The sequence below is a fragment of the Aplidium turbinatum genome, chromosome 16, assembly GCF_918807975.1.
Source record: "Aplidium turbinatum chromosome 16, kaAplTurb1.1, whole genome shotgun sequence".
NCBI lineage: Eukaryota > Metazoa > Chordata > Ascidiacea > Aplousobranchia > Polyclinidae > Aplidium > Aplidium turbinatum.
Window position 1 is genome coordinate 14,786,103 of NC_137487.1, and position 22,739 is coordinate 14,808,841.

Sequence of the window (22,739 nt, forward strand, 5' to 3'; positions counted from 1 at the left end):
CTCGCAGCTCAGTAAATTGTTTCAACTGCATACCGCCTTTCATAAAACCTGACCATATCTTCCGTTATGATGTCACCATTGAGGGTGTGAAGTCACTAACCCACAGCGTTCTCAACTATGAAGACATGTGTTTTACCCATGGATGTCAACTAACCTAGTTCTCCTTTTTAACAACGATTCAATGTCTGACAACATTAAATCGATATAAAAACAACAATATTGCCAGCCGATGTAAATTAGCACTTCGGATTAACACTTCGTTAAAATAAACATCGGGAATTGCAAACAAGACTTACAGCGCTGGTGGTCGCAGCTGGATATATTCAATATCATACAACAGTAGTGACTATGATGCGCTGACCTAATTCTGCGTCACTCTTTGATACTACATATTTTCGATATTTAATCCACGATCATTCTATTGCGAAATTAAATAATTGGCTAGAAGAAACTGGCGGCCAAACTTGGCCGACGGAGAAGGTAGCACCGGCGGTCATTCAAGCACTACTTAGCGGCCATGGCCGCCGGCTGCTTTAAGGCTTGCTTACCTCTGTTCTGGAAAGTGAGTAAAAGTTTTAAAATATGTGAGTTTTAAAATATGTGCAAAAAAATTGGTAAACTGTTAAGTAGCCTATAGCTTAGCTATAAAACACTGTCATTAGCCTACGTTACGTTGCCAATGCTACTACAGCTAGAAAATTCCAACGCAATTGCGCCCCACTGTCTTGCTTCTTTTCTGTGACGGCAGGCTACATCACAATGAGCAAAAGTCATTCATAGGGGCTGTCATGCAATATTGCCCACAATTCACGTTTTAATTGAAACAACACATTTTCGAATAGCGAAAGAAAGAAAACATATATATATAGATAGAGTTAGCCAAACAACAATAATAAATCGGCAGTCTAGCATTGAGAGAAAGAAAGTGAAGTTCGGTTTGAAATGTTTGGGAAAACTCCGATCAGCGACTTGTTGTAGGTGCTGATGGTTAACGATAAAAAAGCTCAAAGAGTAGCCTATCAGTCCACATTAGCAAATTACACTGCAATCAACTCTATTAGAGTTAATATAATTAATTTAATTATATGTAAGCTAGTGCTAATAATAAAATAGCAGTCTAGCATTGAGAGAAAGAAAGTGAAGTTCAGTTAACTTTGAAATGTTTGCGGAAACTCTGATCACTGACTTCAGTTTTGTTCTATTTTTTTCTTGATCTTTTTAGGGTACGAAATGAGGGTACAAAGTGTTCAGGGTACGAAATAGGTTGCACCCCTTAAACTCACAAATATCGAGCAAAGTTGTGCTGTTTTACTTAACATTAGATAGGATTTGGTTAGGGATTTCAGATTTTATGTAATTTAAAACAATTGATACGTTCAAGTAGCATGCTATTAACTGTTTTTGTCTAATACTGCGATTACATTATTTGTTCTAATAGGTCTGTTTAACCATAGGTTGTAAGAATTTTTATAAACAATTTCAGTCTTTCAAACTACAGTATTGAAATTTTAGTTTCAGGAAAAACGTAAGGCCTGTATATAGTTGTTCTTTAACTGTGTTTCCATTCTTATCTTCCAGTGGTGTGGAAGCACACATTTCAACTTAACAAGTTTGGCATGGATAAGCCAACATCCTGCGATTATATAAGTGGCAAGGCCTTCTTGTTCTCATCAAACAAGAGTTTTGAAATTTCAATCAAATATATTTTTTTAATAATTTTTTTTATTGTTGGCGTCACGACACAAGATACAAACTTTCAAAAACATTATGCCAATGAATGGGCAGTGGAAGTCGAAGGAGGCGATACTATTGCTGATGAGATAGCACTTACACATGGATTTATAAATCATGGAAAAGTATGTTTCTTAATTTCATTTGAGAGTCAGTCCTGTTACTCCACGCAACAAACAGTTTACCAGCCTCATTTTTGTAATCACTCAAACTACAAAAATGAGGCTGGTAAACTGTTTGTTGCGTTGAGTAACAGGACTGATTTAATGATAAGAGACAGTCAACCGCCTCAAGTGGACAGTTTGCTGGGTTGGTTCACAAAAGCAGAAAAGTTTTATTAAGTCAATTTCATTTGAGAGTGTAGAATATTAAATACCATTAATATTTCACATGGTGCATTACTTGCAAGTATTTGTTATAGCCTATGTAACATACCGTATTTATCCGTGTATAAGTCGCAAAATTTTGCACCAAATCTTGCCCAAAAAGGTTGAGGTGCGACTTATACACGAGGGTGCGACTTATACACAAGGTTCTGAACTTCTGACAAACGAATGCTACAGATCGCGTGTTAGCGCTGCTATTAAGCGTTTATATTTTGCATGCAAGGATTGCGAGCATCGCATTAACATGCATCGCATGAGCATCGCATTAACATGCATCGCATGAATTTTAACGCGAACATCTCGCATGTGAGGTTGAAGGCTTTTAAAATTTTGATTGTTGTTTTTCAATAAAATTTGCTAAAAAAAATTTTGTACAAATATTTGAGCCAAATTTTGGGGTGCGACTTATATATACACGGATGCGACTTGTACATGAATAAATACGGTAGTAGGAATTTTAGTTGATAACTTTTACATTTTTTGTGTTTGGAGCTTGGAGAAGACGTGGTCTAGTAAACTGTATTTCTGTTTTTAAATAACATTTTTTACAAGTTCTTGAAAATTACCAGCCACCAGACCAGAGAAATACACCACCAGACAAGATTTAAAAGTTGATAGGCCTAGTTTACTTTTTAACTCTTGTTGATATTTTTGATATATAGGCTACCAAATTTCAGAAAAAACAAGAAATGTATATACTTTTTAGAAACTTCCTACTTAGATATATATTTTTAGAACATAGAGTAATAGGCTAATTGAAAATGATATATAGGTATAATATAGTATATTTTAAATGTATATATATAATATACTTGAAAATATTGTAAATTTGACTGCGTAGTTCAAAGTTTATCATTTTTTGTACAGTGTCATAAAACAAATTTTACTTTTATACCTACTTGATTTTGTGTAATTAGTTATAGCATGGGAAGAACACTTTATTGAATAGAATATAGAATTATGTATAAATCTATCCGCTATATATTTATACGAGTAGAATACATATCTACAATTATTTACTCTTTCCAGATTTTAAAGAATGAAAATTTTTATATCTTTTCTCATCCGAAGTTAAGAAAGCGGTCCATTCACCATAGCTCAGAGCATCACAGTAATCTCGCAAGACAATCACAGGTTCATTTCTTTCAATTGTTAAAGTTTCTGTTAAAGTTTCTTAAAATTTACCTTGGTCTGTAATGTCAAACTATATATAACTTATTAACATATATATATATATATATAAAAGGGAAATAAATAATTATCACCAATATTGTAACAGTTCATTTTAAAATTAAAGTTTTATCACTCTTGATATCTTGACATTGTTTTGTGTTGCTTGTAAGTTATTTAAAATGACTACCAGCAGTGTAAAAAACAAATATTGTACAAGGTAAGGTATGAAGTAAATAAAAGAATTAAAAAAAAGCTTTTCTGATATTGGTGAAATGGGTTTGCTTGGTTTTTATGATCTTTGCTTAGTTATATTGCTTAGTGTACATCTTTTGTTTAGTGTATAGATCTTTTGCAGTTTAGTGTATAGATCTTTTGCTTAGTGTATATACCACTTGTTCTTGGCATTATTATTCTTTAAATGTGTTAATTATTTGATTATCATATATATATAATTAAAGGTTGCTGCTGCTGGTGTGTTATTATTTGCTTCACAAAATCATTATTAGTGCTATATTATTACCATGATGTCAAATGGATGAACAAACATTGAAAATGTAGATAGAGTGTAGTATAGTATCCATGAATAATTTCTTGAGTTTGTTTTTGAATCATAATGATGTCATTGCCTAGAAAGGATCTTGTTTTGTGATTGTTGGTTGTGGTGATCGTTGTACAGTAATTAAGACTTCTCTTGCTTTAAGAGATGTATCACAGAAAGTAATTTCTCCTTATTTTGGTTTAAAGAGTTGTGTTAATTGTGGTATTTGTAGCAAAACAAAAGATTACAGCATTTTTAAGCTTTCAAAAACATGAGACAAGAATACTCGACAAAGGTGAGATAAAGAAATCTTTGATGTGTTTATTTCATCTTGTTGCTATCATGTCTCATGTTTTTAACTGATAAATGAAAAAGTGAGTAATCTCCTACCATGAGGTTTAACATTTCTGGCTTCAAAACCCACAAAGTAATCACTTTTTGCTTGCCACTACATTTTGTAAATGCGTGTTAAAATGTTGCCATTGTAGAACCCAGTCATTAAGAATAAACTGCAGTGCAGTCCGGTTGCTGGTTTATATCTCAAAATTGTATTATTTGAATTTAATGCTGAAGAAGTTCATATTCCTTGTGTTGTGTTGGTCACATTACATTTATTGCTTTTTACAAAGTTATTTGAGTTCAAAGGCAACTACTGTATATACTTGCAATAGCTCAACTGCAGTGAATTCCTTGAATTCATATTTTTTTGTTTATTCAAATTCTCATCGTACAACACCAGGCAGTAGCAACAGCCAAAAACTTGTTGAAACATCAAACCACTTTGGAGAAGTCACGAATACAGTTTGTTGAAATGCTTCCGGTTTTTCATTTTTGCTTTTTTTGACAGACGTATTTGGAGTTGAAACCAGGGCTTTGGAGCCGGTATAAAAATGAAACTGCTCCAGCTCCAGAGCTCTTTCATACCACTACTCCGGCTCCAACTCCATTACCGTATTTTCTCGATTAATATACGACTTCATTAACAGTGGCCCTCGATCAGTAATCACCCCTAATTTAAAGTACCGGTATTACGAAATAACAGACGCACAACAATTATCCAACAATTAAAATACCAGCCAACAAGTATCAATTTTGTAATGGATTGCTGTTAAACTATATGAAATCAACCAACAGCAATGGCATCTCATAAAATTAATTGAAGCTGGAGCTGTCCGTTAAAAACTGGATCCAGCTCCACCTGAATTATACATACAGCTCCAGCTCCGTTTGAAAAAGCAAAGCTTCGAGGCGAGGGTCCAGCTCCAAAGCTCTGGTCGAAATCACTGACGTCCTTAACTATGGTGATTCAACTTTTAAAAAAAAAGTGGCGCAAAACCACAATTAATCAATTTTTATGGGATTGATTTGTCAAACTAAGCACTAAAGCAGAACAGTCGTGACTTGTATGTGGATTTGTTCTTTTAGACCGGAAGTTAGCCATTTTCTTTCAATCATTAGCTGAATGTAGCTCAAGTATAAAAGCATACAACTGTGACAATGTGACATTACAGTTGAAACTTACGTAAACAAAGGAAACATCCTAGTTTTATTATTGTTAAACCAGGTCTGGTTAACATACACCCCAAACTGTGCCACGGTTGATATCAATAGAATCACTTAGGCTCTGTTACGTCATGGGACTTGAGCTGACGTTGATTTTGGTTGCCTAGGAGTCTTTTGTTTGCACAAGTTGACAACTGATTTGTTAGATTAGGAAGTTCATATCTTTATTTTTGATATACAAATACAAGAGCCTACCTGTTACCCAAAGCAAGTGAAATTTCATTAAGTGCTGAAAAAAGAGCCGTACAATATCTTCTATAAACTTGTCTAAATTGCTTTTTTCAAAGACTACAGTACCCGGTATATGCAAAATATTTGCATGAAACCTCAACAAATAGGAAAAGGTCCTTTCTATTTGGTCAAAGTAAAATTAAATAGGTGTTTTTAAGTTCAAATTAAGACGACCCATGGCCACCTGGAGATGCGGCCTGATTTGTCACATTTTGCCAATTTTGATTACAGCTACTGCTAGTGCTTGACTGACATTTTTTGAGATGTTTTTACTTTTTGCGGTTTTCTAATGACATAAAACTTTTTTGTTGCCTTGGGGAAGCAGTAGCAAATGAGAAAAAGTAAGTTGAAAAACGCAAAATCAAACTGTTATTGAAAATTAACAGTCTGACTAAAATCTTCGAAATCAAAATTTTCTTTGTTTTTCAACATGTGAGAATGTTAAAACCTATTGTGTCATCTGGGGAAAAGAATAAAGAAAGCGTAAAAATCTAATTTTTAGAAAAATTTATTTAAACGTTCGCCCAAAGTTAGAAAAACCTGGAAATTTCTGCAAAATGTGACAAATCAGGCCGTATCTTTAGGTGGCCATGGACGACCCAATGCAGTAATTCCTTGCTTTCGTCATTTTATGGTAGTTCAGTTTGGAGAAAAGACTTTCAAACAAAGGAATGAGTTTACTGTTTGGCTGATACTTAATTTCAAAAAAGGTTTAATACTATGCCCACACACGGCATGGGTGACTACTAACACCTGTTTTGACCATGCTCAGAACGCTGGCTTTTGAAAAGCATTGAAGTGAAGGCTGTGTACTGTATATCCATTTACCGACACCGTACTTTTTCTTTTTACGTGTCATATTATGGGAATGTAGGCTATACACTATACAGTATTGACAAAGTGAGTAACTGAGTAGTTCTTACGGGACAGTAAACTTCAGGCCTTAAAACTCGTGTTTTTTTTCCGGCAGCCATCGTGGCCTACCTAGAGCTCCTTCTCTGCGGCCAAATCTGCGTGCTTGGAGGCCAAAATACAATAATGATAGCACAAGTAAATAGCATTAAACTTGCAACAATGTTAAAATGATCACTTAGCGTTGTTAAAGTCTGGGCGACGTCCTGCAATAGAATCGTTGTACCACGCATTAAATGCTTTATCGGGATTGTAATCCGGTATTGCGGGACCATCTAACGACCCTAAATTGTTTTAACTGCTCGCAGCTCAGTAAATAGTTTCAACTGCATACCGCCTTTCATAAAACCTGACCATTTATTCCGTTATGATGTCACCATTGAGGGTGTGAAGTCACTAACCCACAGCGTTCTCAACTATGAAGACACGTGTTTTCCCCTCGGATGTCAACTAACCTAGTTCTCCTTTTTAACAACGATTCAATGTCCGACAACATTGAATCGATATAAAAACGACAATATTGCCAGCCGATGTAAATTAGCACTTCGGATTAACACTTCGTTAAAATAAACATCGGGAATTGCAAACAAGACTAACAGCGCTGGTGATCGCAGCTGGATATATTCAATACAACAGTAGTGACTATGATGCGCTGACCTAATTCTGCGTCACTCTTTGATACTACATATTTTCGACATTTAATCCACGATCATTCTATTGCGAAATTAAATAATTGGCTAGAAGAAACTGGCGGCCAAACTTGGCCGACGGAGGAGGTAGCACCGGCGGTCATTCAAGCACTACTTAGCGGCCATGGCCGCCGGCTGCTTTAAGGCTTGAACTTGTAAACGGTCTTAAGCAAATGCTCGTGCAAAGAAACGTTTGTTGCATGTAATGTGTTTCTCCATTATGGAATTTTGTATGTCAATATGAACAATAATTTTAATCAACAGGTGAGATGGGTTGAGCAACAAGTGATCAAGAGAAGAGTAAAAAGAGACTTGACATATGACCCCACCCATGCTCCAAACGATCCTACCTGGTCAGACATGTGGTATCTGGTGAGTAGGTTACAGTAGACGCAACCTCTATCGCATTCTATTGTCGCAATGTTTATAAATGTACTCCTGCGTTGCATCATTCAACGTTGTGAGACCGTGTTTGAAGAGGATTTTTGAAATGAAGCTTACACAATCTACATCACCCACTCGTCGAAGAGTACCTGCTTTTCAATGTGAAATTGCTTTGTGTTTTAGTCACAATTTCGACTTGTTAAAGTGGCTACCATTAAGATCCTTCTTGCACTCAGTTCAGTTGCAGAAAAAAAAATAATATTAGCAGAGGGTGGGAATCGAACCCACGAGATCGAAATTACTACTCCTCTGCCCTAACCATTAGGCAACGGTGGTTGTGGTGAAGCATTCAGTTAAACTTCTTTGTATCAAAATTTTTCGATCAGAATATCACGTGTCGAGTCGCATGACTGAAATCAGCTGAATCGCGAATGAACATGTCACGCATGATTGCGTACTTTTTCGACGAGTGGGTAATGTTAAAGTGCCTACCTCTCTTGACAACTCGAGTGTGACTTGTTTGCATCTACGTGTGACCTTTGTGTTTATATGTGTTGCTTTAATGAAAAAGTAATGTTTCACACAATTTCAAATTAAATGAAACTATTCTGAGCAGTTTGAAATCGTCTTCATTAACATTTCTTCGTGAATCAATTAATTATTTATAAGCGTGTTCATATAATTTTTCTGTATTTGTGTGTACTTGCCATGCAGGTCGTAACGCAGTGACACTGGTAGCATTTATTAGACTATGATTGGCGTGCTGATAAAATGCAGTTCACTTTTGGCTGTTTTAAAATTAATGCAGTAAAGTCGGTCTTACAATAATGTTAGCATTTCTTGGCATTGATCCTCTGTCAGATCAAATTGTTATGCCGGTAGACATAATCCGTCCTGTTACATTGATTTAATGTCTTCAGACGTTGAATCAATGTAACAATAACAAATTTTGCTTGCCGCCATCGTACTTGTTCCCAGCCATCAAAACTGCCTTTTTACATCGTTCTAACGTCGCTAGATGTAAAAGCGGCAGCTTTGCTTGCTAGGCTACTGTTCGAGCCCTACGGTACTTTTTGTCGCTTTTATTTCACGATTGCGTTTTATGCAGCTTCCAGCCACCCATCCAAACATGAAGGTTGTGGAGGCCTGGCAGGAAGGCTACACTGGGAAGAACGTATCCGTCACTATCCTTGACGATGGCATAGAACACTCCCATCCTGATTTGAATCAAAACTACGTAAATAGCCGTTGTTGCAATGTAGCTTTGTTGATAGTGCATTTGTTGTATGTTACAAGTTAAAGGTCTTTTGCTTTCGTAAGCTGAAAAAAGTAAAACTTACAAAATGTGTCTTGTCTGTTTTTACTTCATTTTTTTCTATCGCCATGAAAAAGAGTCTTTTTCAAGTTGTTCAAAATGTCGTATGGTGTGCTCCTCCGCAGCAATGGTATGCTCCTTCCACAGGATCCTTTAGCTTCCGGGGACATAAACAATCATGATAACGACCCCGCTCCCCGTCTTGACCCCACCAACGAAAACCGGCACGGAACTCGTTGTGCTGGAGAAGTGGCTGCTGTGGCTAACAACAACATCTGCTCCATTGGAATAGCTTACAATGGAAAGATCGGAGGTTTGTTCTTTTTTGTTCGAATTCAGTTCTCAACAAATTCTGCAGTTTATTTTATTTAGCAAGATGTCCGAATACGTTTAACTACCATAATAGAATCTCGATGAACCGTCATCGACCCATACTTTTTGTTTAATACCAAGCTCAGAATGTTTTCTGTGGTTTGTTTCTGTGTACATTCGTCTAATATAACTGACCTTTTTTCGTTGGGCACGCGTTAATGTCATTTCGTCATGAAAGTTTAATGTGAAGGCTGTAATACCACGAAGACGAGTAATAATATATTTGTCCTTTTAGTTTGTGTTGTAATCATCCTTGACATGCGGCCCCGCTCATGAAGTATTAATAATTGATTAGGTAAACCCCGCTAGAAAAAATTGGCGTTGTTGCCGTCCCCCGTAAGATGTTGTGCATAGGTTAAGTCATGAAATCGCTTTTTTCTTTACCGCATCCCAGGCAGCAAATTCCGTCATTTTTACGTCATTTATTTTACTTTATTTTACTATTAATTTATTTTACTATTTTACTAGTCATTTTTACGTCAATTCCGTCATTTATGACGGATTTTGCTGCCTAGGTTATGCTGCGTGGTTAAAGATTTAGGTTAAGTTGGCGTGAAGATGAGAAAGCCAAGTTGTGTATATATCCTCCTTCAGGGTTCAAACTTGTCATTGAGTGCTTTGCCAGGACACAACCCCTCCAGCTAGCAAAATCCAACCTTTTTAAATTGATTTAACGTTGAAGGACGGATTTTGCTTGCGGTCAAACTTTTAGCAGGTGTCGATCCAACGTTGTGCTGACACTCTCACTACGCTTCCACGGAGCCAACACTTTGTGACAAGGCTGTGTAGTGTGTAGTCGATGGAATTTTGGCATGTCTGGAGTTGGAGTTGGCGAGTTATAAATTGAGGAGTCTGGGTCGTACATTTTTCGTCCGACTCTGCTTTGCTTTTTGATTCTTTAGTGTGTAATTGCATACAACAGACACCATAACTGCTTATGCTTCTGTATTTAATTTTCAATATCGTTGGTGCGGTAACTACCGCAACTTGCTTGACAACTTTTCTGCAAACGTACACGGGGAATAAACTTTACCAGCTGGCCTCATAACGTTTCAATGAGTAGAAAGTTTTCCATCTAAAATTTTCAGACGTTGAGTCAATGTAACAAAACCGACTTTGGGAGCTGAATTAGTTCTTATTTTATTAGAGTTTGTTTATTTCGTGAAAAAAGCAGCATCTTGTAGATTTCCGTCATGCGTCAATGGTGGAGGCGAATACAGGCTGTGAGAATTTAATATTTTCATGGTCTTTTTAACAAAGTCTGGTTTGAAGTATAATAATGTTACATATTTTATCAAACTTCGTTTTATGAGTATTTTGCAGTTAAACCTGCATGTCAATGTTGTCGAACTGGGGTGACGTCAGTTTGCGCGCTTCAGTTTTGGGACAGCGAAATGCTTGCTTCAGTTTTTCTCTCTTTTACTTAGATTTTTGCAGCATAAAAAGAAACGATACACGGATACAGCTATATATCCTTATCCCTTTCAGACTTGTTGAAACGTTTGTAGAATGCGTTGGTTTTCGACAGTCGCAAAACTGTACTTTCTAAAATGACTTTGTTCGAGTCAATCCTGCACTATTGCCGGCAGGTGTGAGAATGCTCGATGGTCAGGTAACCGATGCTGTGGAAGCCGCGTCTATTGGATTCAATCCTCATCACGTGGATATCTATAGCGCATCATGGGGACCGGATGACGATGGCAGGACTGTAGATGGGCCAGCAAAAATGGCCCAAAAAGCGTTTCTCAACGGTGTCACCAAGGTTAGTTGTGGTTCAATGGACTCATGTTTTGATGTCAAATAAAAATTGTATTTTTTTTTTGTATATTACTAATTTTATTTGCATCATCACATTATCAACGTAGCCTGCGGCCTCGTTTGTAGAATCACTTTATTAAGTTAGTTAGTTCCAGGTAGCAATTTCCGTCTTTTTAACGTTGTATCAGTGTAAAAATGCGGGTTTTGCTAGCTGGACAAGCGTTCTGCTCTTGCCATAAGGCAATGTCAGAACAAGAAAAGTTGCAGCGGTTTTTCTGAGCTGTTTGTGGAAGACTGGTCTTCCTTTAGTTTGTGCACAACACATAGAGCGTTGCTTTTATATTTTAGCAAAGTCATTCACGGTTCCACTTCATCTGTGGATAAACTTTAAACAATTTGTCTGTTCAGCTTACGTTAAGACTTTGTTTCTTGTAAATATGCAATTTCCTCAATGTGTTGGCAATACTTAGTGTACCTACAATGATTGTTAGGTAGCACGCACGTGTGCCTACCAATTACCGTTGACACGTCGCGTCTTCAACTAGACTGCATCACCTCCAGTCGGTGACAAGTCAATTCTTGAATATCTCTGCTGCTAATTTGGCTATTGAGATGGTTGAATATTTTTTCTCCTTTTACACAGCTGTCACATGTTGTTTGCTTACTGGTGGATTATATACAGAAATAACAGATACTTTCCACTCACAATAAATCACTGACAACAGAACGTACACTGTACACTGTACAGCCGGGTAACTTTCCGATGGTCATCAAAAGACGAAATGGTAACCGGCCATAAGCAAGTCATGACAATAACACTTCAAAACACTACAACAACCAGTATATTGCAAACTTTTTAATACATCTTTACAAGCGTTCAATATATTGTCTATTTGATGAAAATCATCCTGTTAATCACAAAAGTCCAGTTTATGAGACAGAAGTTTTGTTGGGCGAAAAATAAAGTCACAGCGCACTCCGTTCTTATTTTTAGGGCCGTGATGGCAAAGGATCGATCTTTGTTTGGGCGTCAGGAAACGGAGGTCGTAAGCTTGACAATTGTAATTGCGACGGCTACACCAACAGCATCTACACGTTGTCGATCAGCAGCACGACACAGAGGGGCACCAAACCTTGGTATTCCGAGTCGTGTTCATCTACGTTGGCAGCGACGTACAGCAGCGGGTCACAAGGCGACAAGCAGATTGTAAGTGTGACGTGTAAATTGGTTGTCATAATCCTGCTTACTATTTCAACCAATCGAAACCTTGGTGCTTTCACGTGGAAGTAACAGACTACTACCGATGTCAGCACGTTTACCAAGCCTCAGGGCTCGTTTGTACAAGAGAAACTTCGACCTTGCATCAATTTCCCATATAGCAAATCAACCGTGTTTTACATTGATTCAACGTCGTCAACGTCAACGTGTTTTACATTGATGTAAAAAACGGTTGATTTGCTGTCTGGTTGCAGCAAGATTTGCTTGTCGAGTTTTGTTCTTTCATCCATGCAAAATGATTTCTCTGTGCCTTTCAGGTCACAACGGACTTACGTCACGGATGTACATACAAGCACACAGGCACATCTGCTTCGGCACCCTTGGCCGCCGCCATCTGCGCTTTGGCTCTCGAAGCCAAGTAATTTGTTTTGTTGTTGTACTTTACAGTTTGAATAACACCATTCCTTGTCTGAAACTTTAAATTCAACTCTTTCAACCATATTGGGAAAAAATTGAACAGTTTTGTTTTCTGATGCTTGGACGTCACAGTTGGTGTGATATTTTTCTATTCATGTGGAATCGTTTTTATCTAAATGCTAATCTTATCATATGTAGTTAGATCATATTAATTTTTATTTAACGGTATCAGATCAGCTGATTAGGCTACTCAATGTTTCGACAGCGACATTGGATCAAAATTAACTAATATATATTTAGTTTGATCTTTACCAAGTTAATAGGTTGTATTTTCACATCGTTTCAAAGCCTGGCGATGTTAAAACAATGTGAAAAGTGGGGTTTGATAGCTGGTGGCAGTGAGTTGTTTTTGCGAGACTGCTTACTTGCTGCTCCACCGCGTAACCGAAAACATCTTGAGATTCCTGAAAGTAATAACAAGTTTCGTCATTTCCTTTCGATCTGCACCCCGACAACACAATCTGTCATTTTTACATTGACTTTAAACATTTCGATTGACATTTTCATATTGACTAAATTTTCACGTTGAATCAATGTAAATATGACAAACTTTGCTGTCTGGGTCGCAGCTCGCAAAAGTTGCCATTTTAGCGTTGTCTTAACGTTCAGCGACGTTGAAACGCTTCAACGTTATTGCAAATAGCAATTTTTGCTGACAGATATATTCTCCTAACTAAATTCCCCATTCTGTCCACAGCCCCAACTTAACATGGAGAGACATGCAACACCTTGTTGTACAAACGGCCAACCCGACTGGACTGCAAGTGGACGATTGGGTTGTGAACGGTGTTGGGAGAAAAGGTAAACTGATTTTTTTATATGTTTCTCAGCAGCCGATTATAGCAAGAATTGACAACGATAGACACCGTGTTCGCCCATGAGGCTGGGCTTGTCAGTATCGCACCACTAATTCATGCTACAAGGGTTCTCGACCACCCCCTTTACTAATCAGTTTAAAACTTATTTTTTTTTCCTGATACGGCGCCAGTTTTACTGATCCGAGCATTTGGCAAATGTTTATTTCAAACCATTCATGGGGTCGACGAATAGTGAAACCTGTAACCCAAGTTTGGATCACGAAACCTTCTGCTTTGGTGCGCGATAAGATTGCATTTAATCTTGATTTGTAGTGTTCTGAACAAGCACGCATTGTTCGCATGAGCTCGATAAAAGGCTTATATTGGTAGACACCTGAGATTTCTCAAGTGGCACATTTGAAAGTAGCCTAGCGCGAACCTGTGGTGAAGATAGTGTCCGATTTGGTCTTGGAAGTTCTTCAACTGTACTTTTCATTGAAAAATAAAGATTGTTTTTTTCTCGACCATTTTCTAATCTTGTCCGTAACCGCAGTGAGCCACGCATTCGGCTATGGGATGATGGACGCTTTCAAGATGGTCACCATGGCTCGAGAATGGACTTTAGTTCCGCCGCAACGCAAGTGCACAAAGTCGGTCATTTCAGAAAGTCACACCCCGAGGGTTACGTCTTCGAATGGCCCAATCATTGTCCCCATTGAGGTGAGTCCCCATTATTAGTTTCCATTTGTCGGTGGTTTAGGTACACAAGACGATGAAATTGTGTTGGCACATATGTATTGCAACTGGATCCAAAAAGGAGCTACGTTTGCGATGGTTAGCTGTAGCCGGTACCTTTCTTTTCGTTTCAAACGCGCTGATGATGTAAAATACTATGTGTTTGTGCGCGAGTGTGTACTATGTCATGTATTTTCAATTTGACAATAGTAGACACGAAGACTGCCTTTTGTCCACTTAATGTAAATTTTCAACCACGTAACCAGTCTGGATTGGCAGTTTCGCAAATAATCTTGATTCAACCATCCATGGTTCAACCCAGACCGAGAAGGAATATGAACATTTCCATCACGCTTGTCAACAACGCGAATCGTTATGCGACTCCCACCACTTGCTGCAGCTATATTTGAAGCGAAAAGTTATGATACTTTTCTACAGTTTTCCTCGTGCGACGATGCGGACGCCATGATCGAGCGACTCGAACACGTCCAAGCCGAGCTGACTCTACGCAACGAGCGCAGAGGCGATCTGGTCATCTATTTGACGTCACCATCTGGTACCCGGTCACAACTTCTAGGCCAAAGGTACGAGAGTGCTTGCATGACATCAATGTTATAATCAATTTTTTTAGTCATTCGCATTTTTATACGGTTTTTGCTTATGGAGGGTGGTGAAGACCCAGACAGGAAAATTTGTTATTTTTAATATTGATTCAACGTCTGCAGACGATTTTGATTTTGCTGTCTGGGGATTAAAGGCTAAAAAAACGACTTTTCCGTTCGTTTTAAGGTTTATCAAGCATTAACTAATATTGTCACGTAACCGGCGAGAAAACGTCTCCTGCATCATTTCAACGCTTGACGTTGAAACGATGTAAAAAGGGATCTTTTTCTGGATGGGCTGCTGTATGCTCTCAAACTAACTCACCGTCAACGCTGGCTCCATGTTGCGTGCTCTGTAGCTCACCTAGCAAAAGCCTATTTTTTACATTGATTCAACGTCTACAGACGTTCAACCAATGTAAAAACGACGGGTTTTCCTAGCTTGGAGACAGCTGGACGTAGGTTGGTATAATAAAGGCTGCCTTGGTTGTTGGATCAAGGTTCATATCCTTTCTGTCTTTCTAAAAATTTTACATGCTCTTTAATTATACTGTTTTGCTAAAACTACCCAGACAGCAAACAGCCGTTTTTTTACATTGATTCAACGTCTGCAGACGCTGAATCAATGTAACAAAGCGATTGATTTGCTCTTTGGGATGGTACGTCTAAGGAAATTACCTTTCGGGAAATTAAATTAAATTTAACCAATACCGTTGCCTCCCAACAGAAGTTGAAAGTTTATAACCGGTTGTACCCATTGCAGGAGGATGGATTTTTCTTCCCAAGGATTCACGAAATGGGCGTTTATGTCCACTCACACTTGGGATGAGGACCCACGCGGAAGATGGAGCCTGGAGGTTCATGACAAAAATTCAAGATCAGTTTCTGGTGAGCTTCACCGTAGGCAAAACTCAACAACAGCACGACATTTAACATCATACATATAGCAAACGTTTTCAGCTATGCATCTAGCCCTTGTCAATCCTGTAAAAGAAACTAATTTTACATAAAATACGAAATACTAGAGAGCATACAGTGTAACACAAAACGATGCCCTGAACATTTGAGAGCTGCTTTACCTTGCTCACTTCTTTTCAGGTACCTTGTCTTTGTACAATCTGGTCTTGTATGGGACGAAGCACTCCGATTGGCCCGCAAAAGCAAGGACAGGGACAACAACCTCCACAACCACAACAACAACTACAACCACAACAACGACCACAACTACAACAACGACCACAGCTACAACAACATCAACTTTGGCCCCTAAAGTCAATGAAGCACCCAAATCCTCGATAATTAAATTCTTGTCCACAGGAACCCCAGCGCCACTTCAAAGTATAGTAATGTTTTATTTTATCAGTCAAAACGCAATTTCGTTATACGCAAGATCAAATCATTTAGACAAATCTCGATGTACACATCAACGGCTTTGAAAGTATGAACTTGGTAACTATGCGCATTGTTTGTCTTTGGAAATTGTAATGCGCATAAATCGCATATTGCGCTGCTTCTACTGCTCTCATTACCACGGCTGCACAGTTGTGTATCTTGTTACTTGTCTACGTCGTTGAATCAATGTAAAAATAACGGATTTTGCTGTTGGGATTATTCCAAACTACTTCCTGGATGGTAAAAGTCAAGAAGCAACAACATTCAGTGGCATGTTTTTGTTTATAACGTCATTGGTGCGATCCAACAGGGCGTCGGACCCATATCTACAATTTCTAAAGCGGACAATGTGTTCACCGGTCCAGCAAGGCGGCATACTAGCTCATCTATACAAAGAAAACCTGTTTTGAGGTTTAATTTTTTGCAATTTTGCGTGTTGCGGCAGAGATTTAAATTGCTGACAACGTTCCCACCTCCGTGGAAGTTTTAGCTTGTGCACAGAGCATACGTCACACATAGCAACTGTGACGTCACTTGTTACTTGGACAAGTAGGCTGAGCGATTTAACCATGTGTCGAAACCGATACCTGCGTCTGGTGCTGCGGTGCATTTGTGGAGTTATGGACGCTTAAATGACAAGACAAGTACGGATCAAATAAATTGTGTTGTGTAACGTTGATTTAACGTTGGCTTTGTTTGAACGCACCTATCTACTGCAGGTCAAGACAAGAACTGCAAGACTCCAATTGCTTCTGGAACCCTTTGTCTGGGTAAGTCTCATGTTTCAGATATAGTTTTGGTTGATGTTACATCAACAGCTGTTTGATCAATATGTTGAAATGTATGCTTATTGCTTATATTTCTATCTTCTTTCAAAAGTACTGCCATATACTTAGCTGTTGATCTGTTTTGTTTCAAATAAGCTTTGTTTGCATGATCGAGGCATCTGTAGATAATTATGTGTGGTAACTTTCTCGTGTGACAATGCCTGTGAGCTTACATGTTGTCGGGCTCTATGTTTGAGATCTTCACCCTCGACGAGATGATTTCCTTCAGTAACTTGCATGACTTTGTGTGGGAATGTGTAGTGTAGTACATAAGTAATGTTGGAAGTCCAAGAAAATTGAAATGATTCACCGATAAGTTGATGTAAACATGTGATAATAACAATGTTATCAATATATAACCAAGAGAAATGAACTTGTCACGCACTGTTAGTTAGCCACCAATTTAGATTGCGTCACAATGACGTCATCTCTGGTATGACGTCATTATCGCGTCAGCGGAGCTCCAACCAATCAAATGATTGGTTTTCTTTAGCTTGTTTAACAGTCACCTGAGGATCAGCCTAACAACAAAATGCCGCCCATTCGCTAATGACCAGAAGCACGAGGTTTTGATCTTGATTTCAGTCACCAAACCAACTTTTTTTTTATTAATTCAGCATTTAAACTGTTAACAAATGGTCGGTGGCTTTAAATAACAGTCAAAATAACAAGCATGTTATCATTGTTATCTCTGTCACAAGCTCTTGATTGTTTTGTTGCGGTGTGAAGTTGCACTGACAAAATGTTAGTATAGAAGTTTCACTGGTTGGTTGAGATCAATCAAATTGACACGCCATTCCGTGGCCGATATGAATCATGAAACTAACTTTGCATGCTTTTAACAGTTCATCTTGGGGATGAAATGAGAGTGTGTAAATAACACGATTGATGCGTGGGAAGTAATCGGACATTAAATTAGTTTCATTGGATTTTCATCGATTCTAAATCCTTGTTTTTCATCTCCAGCGCCTGACATTGACTTTTGCGCTCTCTATCATTACGTTCATATTCAGACAGCAAAATACGTCATTTTTACAGTATAAATATGACGAGTTTTGCTATTTGGGTGGTTGTCAAGTAAAAGTCATCTTCACTAAATCAAGACAAAAACTTCGCTTCTCAAATTTTATGATAAATTGACTTTGCTGCGTGGACTGAAATAAAAAATGACCACAGATTTGAAAGCATCTGCCTTGGTGGCCGACTAGCAGTGCAATCTAACTCCCATCTAGTAATGTGTTTGTTTTTTGCTTTTCTTCTCTTGTGCGCGGATTCCATCGATATCGCCATCTTCAACTCGACCGGATCAACTCAATCCATTTCCCGCTGAATAAAAAACGAATCATGATCCAATCGACAACTGGAATACTGTGCCGCGTACTATCTCATCTGTTGTTCGCTGTAATTAAATGCGTTATATGTTGACGTAATTTTGCTTCTGTCGCACTGTGACCTTTTTACTGTGATATTTATTTTATAATTTCTGTGTTTTTCCCTGTTTTCGATCATTCAAACATCGTATGATTTCTTTTTTTTGAAATTCTACAGCTTGTAGACTTCCAAGTATTTTAGATCCAACCAGTTTAAAGTGCATTAGATCCTGTTGGAATGGCCACTTTTCCGCCGTTGAGATTATCCCCGATGAACCAGCTCCTAACACACCGTGGGACCCTCGTTCTGTTCTCGCGGACAGCGAAATCCCCCAGAAACTTGGCGACAAGTTGAGACGTGTGTGCAGACCATGTTCGCAAGATTGCCTCAGGTGCTCGGGTCCGATGCCTGACCAGTGTCTGCAGTGCGTTTCCGGGGCGATCTTTCGCAAGAGCGACTACATGTGCGTGCGTGTCAACGTCACCGGTCAACCTGGCAACGAGGTTGTTTTCTCGACCAACTTGTTTCGGGTTTTCGTTCTTGTTATTCTTACTATTGTGGTGGTGGTTGTCTCCATTTTCTGTTTCTGTCGCTCGGTGGTATCTAGTTTTAATTTGTTTGGCGCATCTAACGATTACACCCCCGTGCGCTCCGTTGGCGCAGAACTTGCTTCGTCCTATACTGATGCCAGCCTCGAATATCGCGATAATCCTTCTGACGTTATCCTCAAGTCGTCAGGGTTTAACAAATTAGTAATCATGTGAATTAACTTGCAATTGACTGTCAATATCTTGCGAGCAAAAGTTGTTCCATTTTTTAGACGATTTAACACTCAGCTAGCAGTTGTGCTACTTTTTACATCAATTCAACGTCCGCTGACGTCCAATTGACGGGCCTGATCCTTTTTGGCCAATTTGTTGCTTTTTCGCTGCAACGTCTGTCTGTTTTTTGCCAAAGCAATGAAAGAAGAAATATCTCTGTTCCGATTTTAAGTTCCCAGTTGTGACAGATGTTTAAACCTAAGTTTTGTTTTCGTTGTTGGGAGCGAATATCTCGCAACTGTGGTGTGCTTGCCGAGTTAATTTCTCGTTCGTCGAAAGACAATCTTGACAGTATTAAAGCCAAGGTCCGTTCATCGAGTTTTAACTTTCTTGTAATAAAAGGCGCTTGTGAAACCAAGTCACTATGTCTTTTATTGTTCGTGATACAGTAGAATTCGCCTTATTCGTTGCCTTAAATAAAAATGACGAATTAGGCGAACTGACGAATTAAACGACAACGAATTCGACAAATTTTATTGTATCTTTAAGGCTTTATTTGGTTGTCATTTCGCGCTGTCGTGAGCTTGAGAATTGCATTATGTTTCAAGATAGTTTTTCCTTTACCGACACTGATTACCTAGTTTATACGCAGTATCAAATTTTGTATTGAAACAACGTCTTGAATTGTTGAAAAGACATAATTGTGGCTTATGTGCACTGCCTCTTCAGGTTAGAAGATTATTTTTTTGTTTTTCTCTGTACACAGATTTTGTCTTAAGACCGTTTTATAACCTAGTGAGACAAAGCAATACTGAGACCATGGATTTATTGTCTCTAAATGTTAAATTAACGCAACCTTGCAAACTGCGTCCCTTTGTGTACGCCACCGTTAGTTCAGTCTCAAGCGTTTTAAAAAATGCATTTTAGCCGACAAATCAGTGTAAATGTGACCATGGATACCTAGAAACACGGCCTGATTTGTTACTTTCTGTAGAATGTTCCAGATTTTGCCAACTTTGAGTATTTGAATGAAATTTTTTTTAAATATTATTTGAACGTATTTTTTACTGTCTTTCCAGGTAACAAAATTAGGTTTTAACATCACCAGGCTTTGAAAATCGAAGACTATTTGATTCAGAAAATTTCGCTCAGATTGTCAGACGCTTGCTAACAGTCTGATTGAACGTTTTTCAAACTTTCTCTAATTTTTTACAGCTACTCCAAGGCAACAAAAAGCTTTTATACCATAACGACTAACAAGTCAGCCAAAATTCAAAAAACTCATAGAAAATTTCGGTCATACAGTGGTGGTGGTCAAAATGTGACGTATCAGGCCGCATTTCCAGTAGCCTAATCGATGTAAAAATGGCGAACTTTCCTACTGGGATATCTAAAATAAAACCTAGGCTTTGAGAATCACTTGAACTTGACTTTTCGTCGTTTCGATCCACTCTGAAACATGGGTCTAACTCAGTTAGCACTATCCGCCCCTTTTTCATCGATTTAACGCTGCAGTTGTTTTTGAAAGCTCATTGTCAGTGGTGTTATGTTCCAGTGGTATTTCTTGTGTTGTTTTTCTGTAGGTCACAACTCTCTGTTTTCATGTGTAGCCTAATCTCAAACGTTATGCACTTTTTTTCTGTAAATTGACTACAGCCCAGACAGCAAAACGGTCGTTTTTTTACATTGATTCTTCTGCAGCCGTTGAATCAATGTAAAAAAACTACTGATTTGCTGTCTGGGAGTAAGCAGTGAGAAAACTTCATTGAAATTAACTTTAAATCATCTCGGCGTTTATTTATCAAGATCAATGCTTTTATGTGTGAATCAAATATATTGCTTCTTTTACGTCGGAAAAAAATGCTTTTTGTTAACGGCTTAGTGATCAGACAAGGTTTTTCAGTCGTGTTGTAGACCAGCTGACGTGGAATAGTTTTTTTCAGCCATTGTAAAAAGATTTCATGAAATCGTTTTTCTGGTGTGAAGCCATTGCATAGGTTTTCCGAGTCAGTCACAATATTTTGAGTCGATATCTTAAAAGTTGGCTATGCATACCTACCTGACTCGGCTTAGGCTACTGGTGTTGAACAAAAAAAACTATTTGTAACCATACACATTTTTCAAGCCGCAGAAGCATCAGAACTTAAGTTTTAAAACATGACTTTTAGGATAAGATGATCAAGTCGTGTTTGCGTGCCAATTGCCTTATAAAATAACTCTAAATTTTGAAACTACTCAAGATGGAGGATTTCAGGTGATAATGTTGTGGTCTACTGGTACTCGGTGTTAGGGGCTCCGAGAGATGGGAAGTCGGGTAACTTTCCCCAAAGCAAAGGAAAAACAAGTAATTTTTTTCGCTTTTGAGGGGGACCCATTTTTATCACAAAAGTAAACATTTTGGCTACCAACTTACGAAGTAATTTAAATGGAACAAGTGCATTTTCACTATCCCTGTCTATACACCACGGTACTGTAACTTACATCACTGATTCTCAACGTGGTCCTGGTAGTCCACCTGGAATGTTTAGTGGTTCAAAAAGATTTTGAGTGTTTACAGAATGGACATCAATAACAAAGAAATTATCACATTAAGGCTGAATAAGTTTGTCAAAAATTGGCTGTGAATTTTTGTGTCAGAAACATCAAACAAGGGCATCACTAGATTGCAAGTTGCTGCATTGATTCTACAAAGCATGAGCATGATCTTTTGTCCCACCTGTAGCGGCATATAGAGAGGCACGTAGTCACTTGCCTCTCCTTCCAAAATCCGTGCAAGACACGTAGCCTAAATTTTATGTGTTTTTGCAGAATTTTTCCACTCTCAATCCTATCTTATTAACCCGACCGGTGGCATTGAAAACATAGTTTTGACAGTGGAAAACCGTCAACAAATAATTTTCTGAAATCCTTTTGTGGCAGTAACAGAAAAAAAACATTCAAAACGTAAATTCAAACTAAAACTTATCACTCAGTCTCAAGAGAAATCCAATATTTATTTGATGAATTTGGTCAACTACAAGGTGTGCGTCTTGACAAAAAAGCAAATTGATTATTATTGGGCTTAAAAATACACAAAAGTGAAAAACACGAAGTTTAATTTGTCAAAATTATTAAGGGTTAAACCCCCAGACATCTTGCTACAATTGTTTCTTTTCCACACCTAAACTTTTCATTGCTTATTTAATCTAGCGATTTTTGATTCTTTCAAATCGAGGGCTAAATGACAGAACGAGCTAAGTCCATTTTTGCATTTTTTGTGGTTAGATACTGGAAAGTGTTTCTCAAGCCCCGTATTTTTACTGACAGAAAGAGCTAAGTTCTAACCTGAACAGGTTTCTCAGAACTGACTGCTCATTTTAAACTAAGTCCAGAGGGCTATACGACACAATGAGCTATTGCTACATAGCTCATTGTGCCGCTTCTGCATCTATACCATCTCTATTGACAAAATGAGCTAATGTGACATAGCTCATTTTGTCATCATTGCCGACTTGCCGTCACAGGTC

At 38.2% G+C, this 22,739-nt stretch overlaps 1 protein-coding gene across 1 annotated transcript; it reads left to right on the forward strand.

Annotated features, from left to right (window-relative positions):
- Window positions 1-1,523: 1,523 nt before the first annotated feature.
- On the forward strand, window positions 1,524-21,088 carry LOC145785074 (proprotein convertase subtilisin/kexin type 4-like). The gene is made up of 15 exons (XM_082596776.1): window positions 1,524-1,856; window positions 3,147-3,251; window positions 7,488-7,595; window positions 8,716-8,844; window positions 9,070-9,235; window positions 10,884-11,056; window positions 12,047-12,259; window positions 12,589-12,689; window positions 13,446-13,549; window positions 14,099-14,265; window positions 14,719-14,864; window positions 15,646-15,770; window positions 15,981-16,220; window positions 16,994-17,044; window positions 18,650-21,088. Exons 1-15 carry the CDS (start codon window positions 1,617-1,619, stop codon window positions 19,234-19,236), a joined length of 2,655 nt encoding a protein of 884 aa, XP_082452902.1. The 5' UTR covers window positions 1,524-1,616; the 3' UTR covers window positions 19,237-21,088.
- The last annotated feature ends 1,651 nt before the right edge of the window (window positions 21,089-22,739 follow it).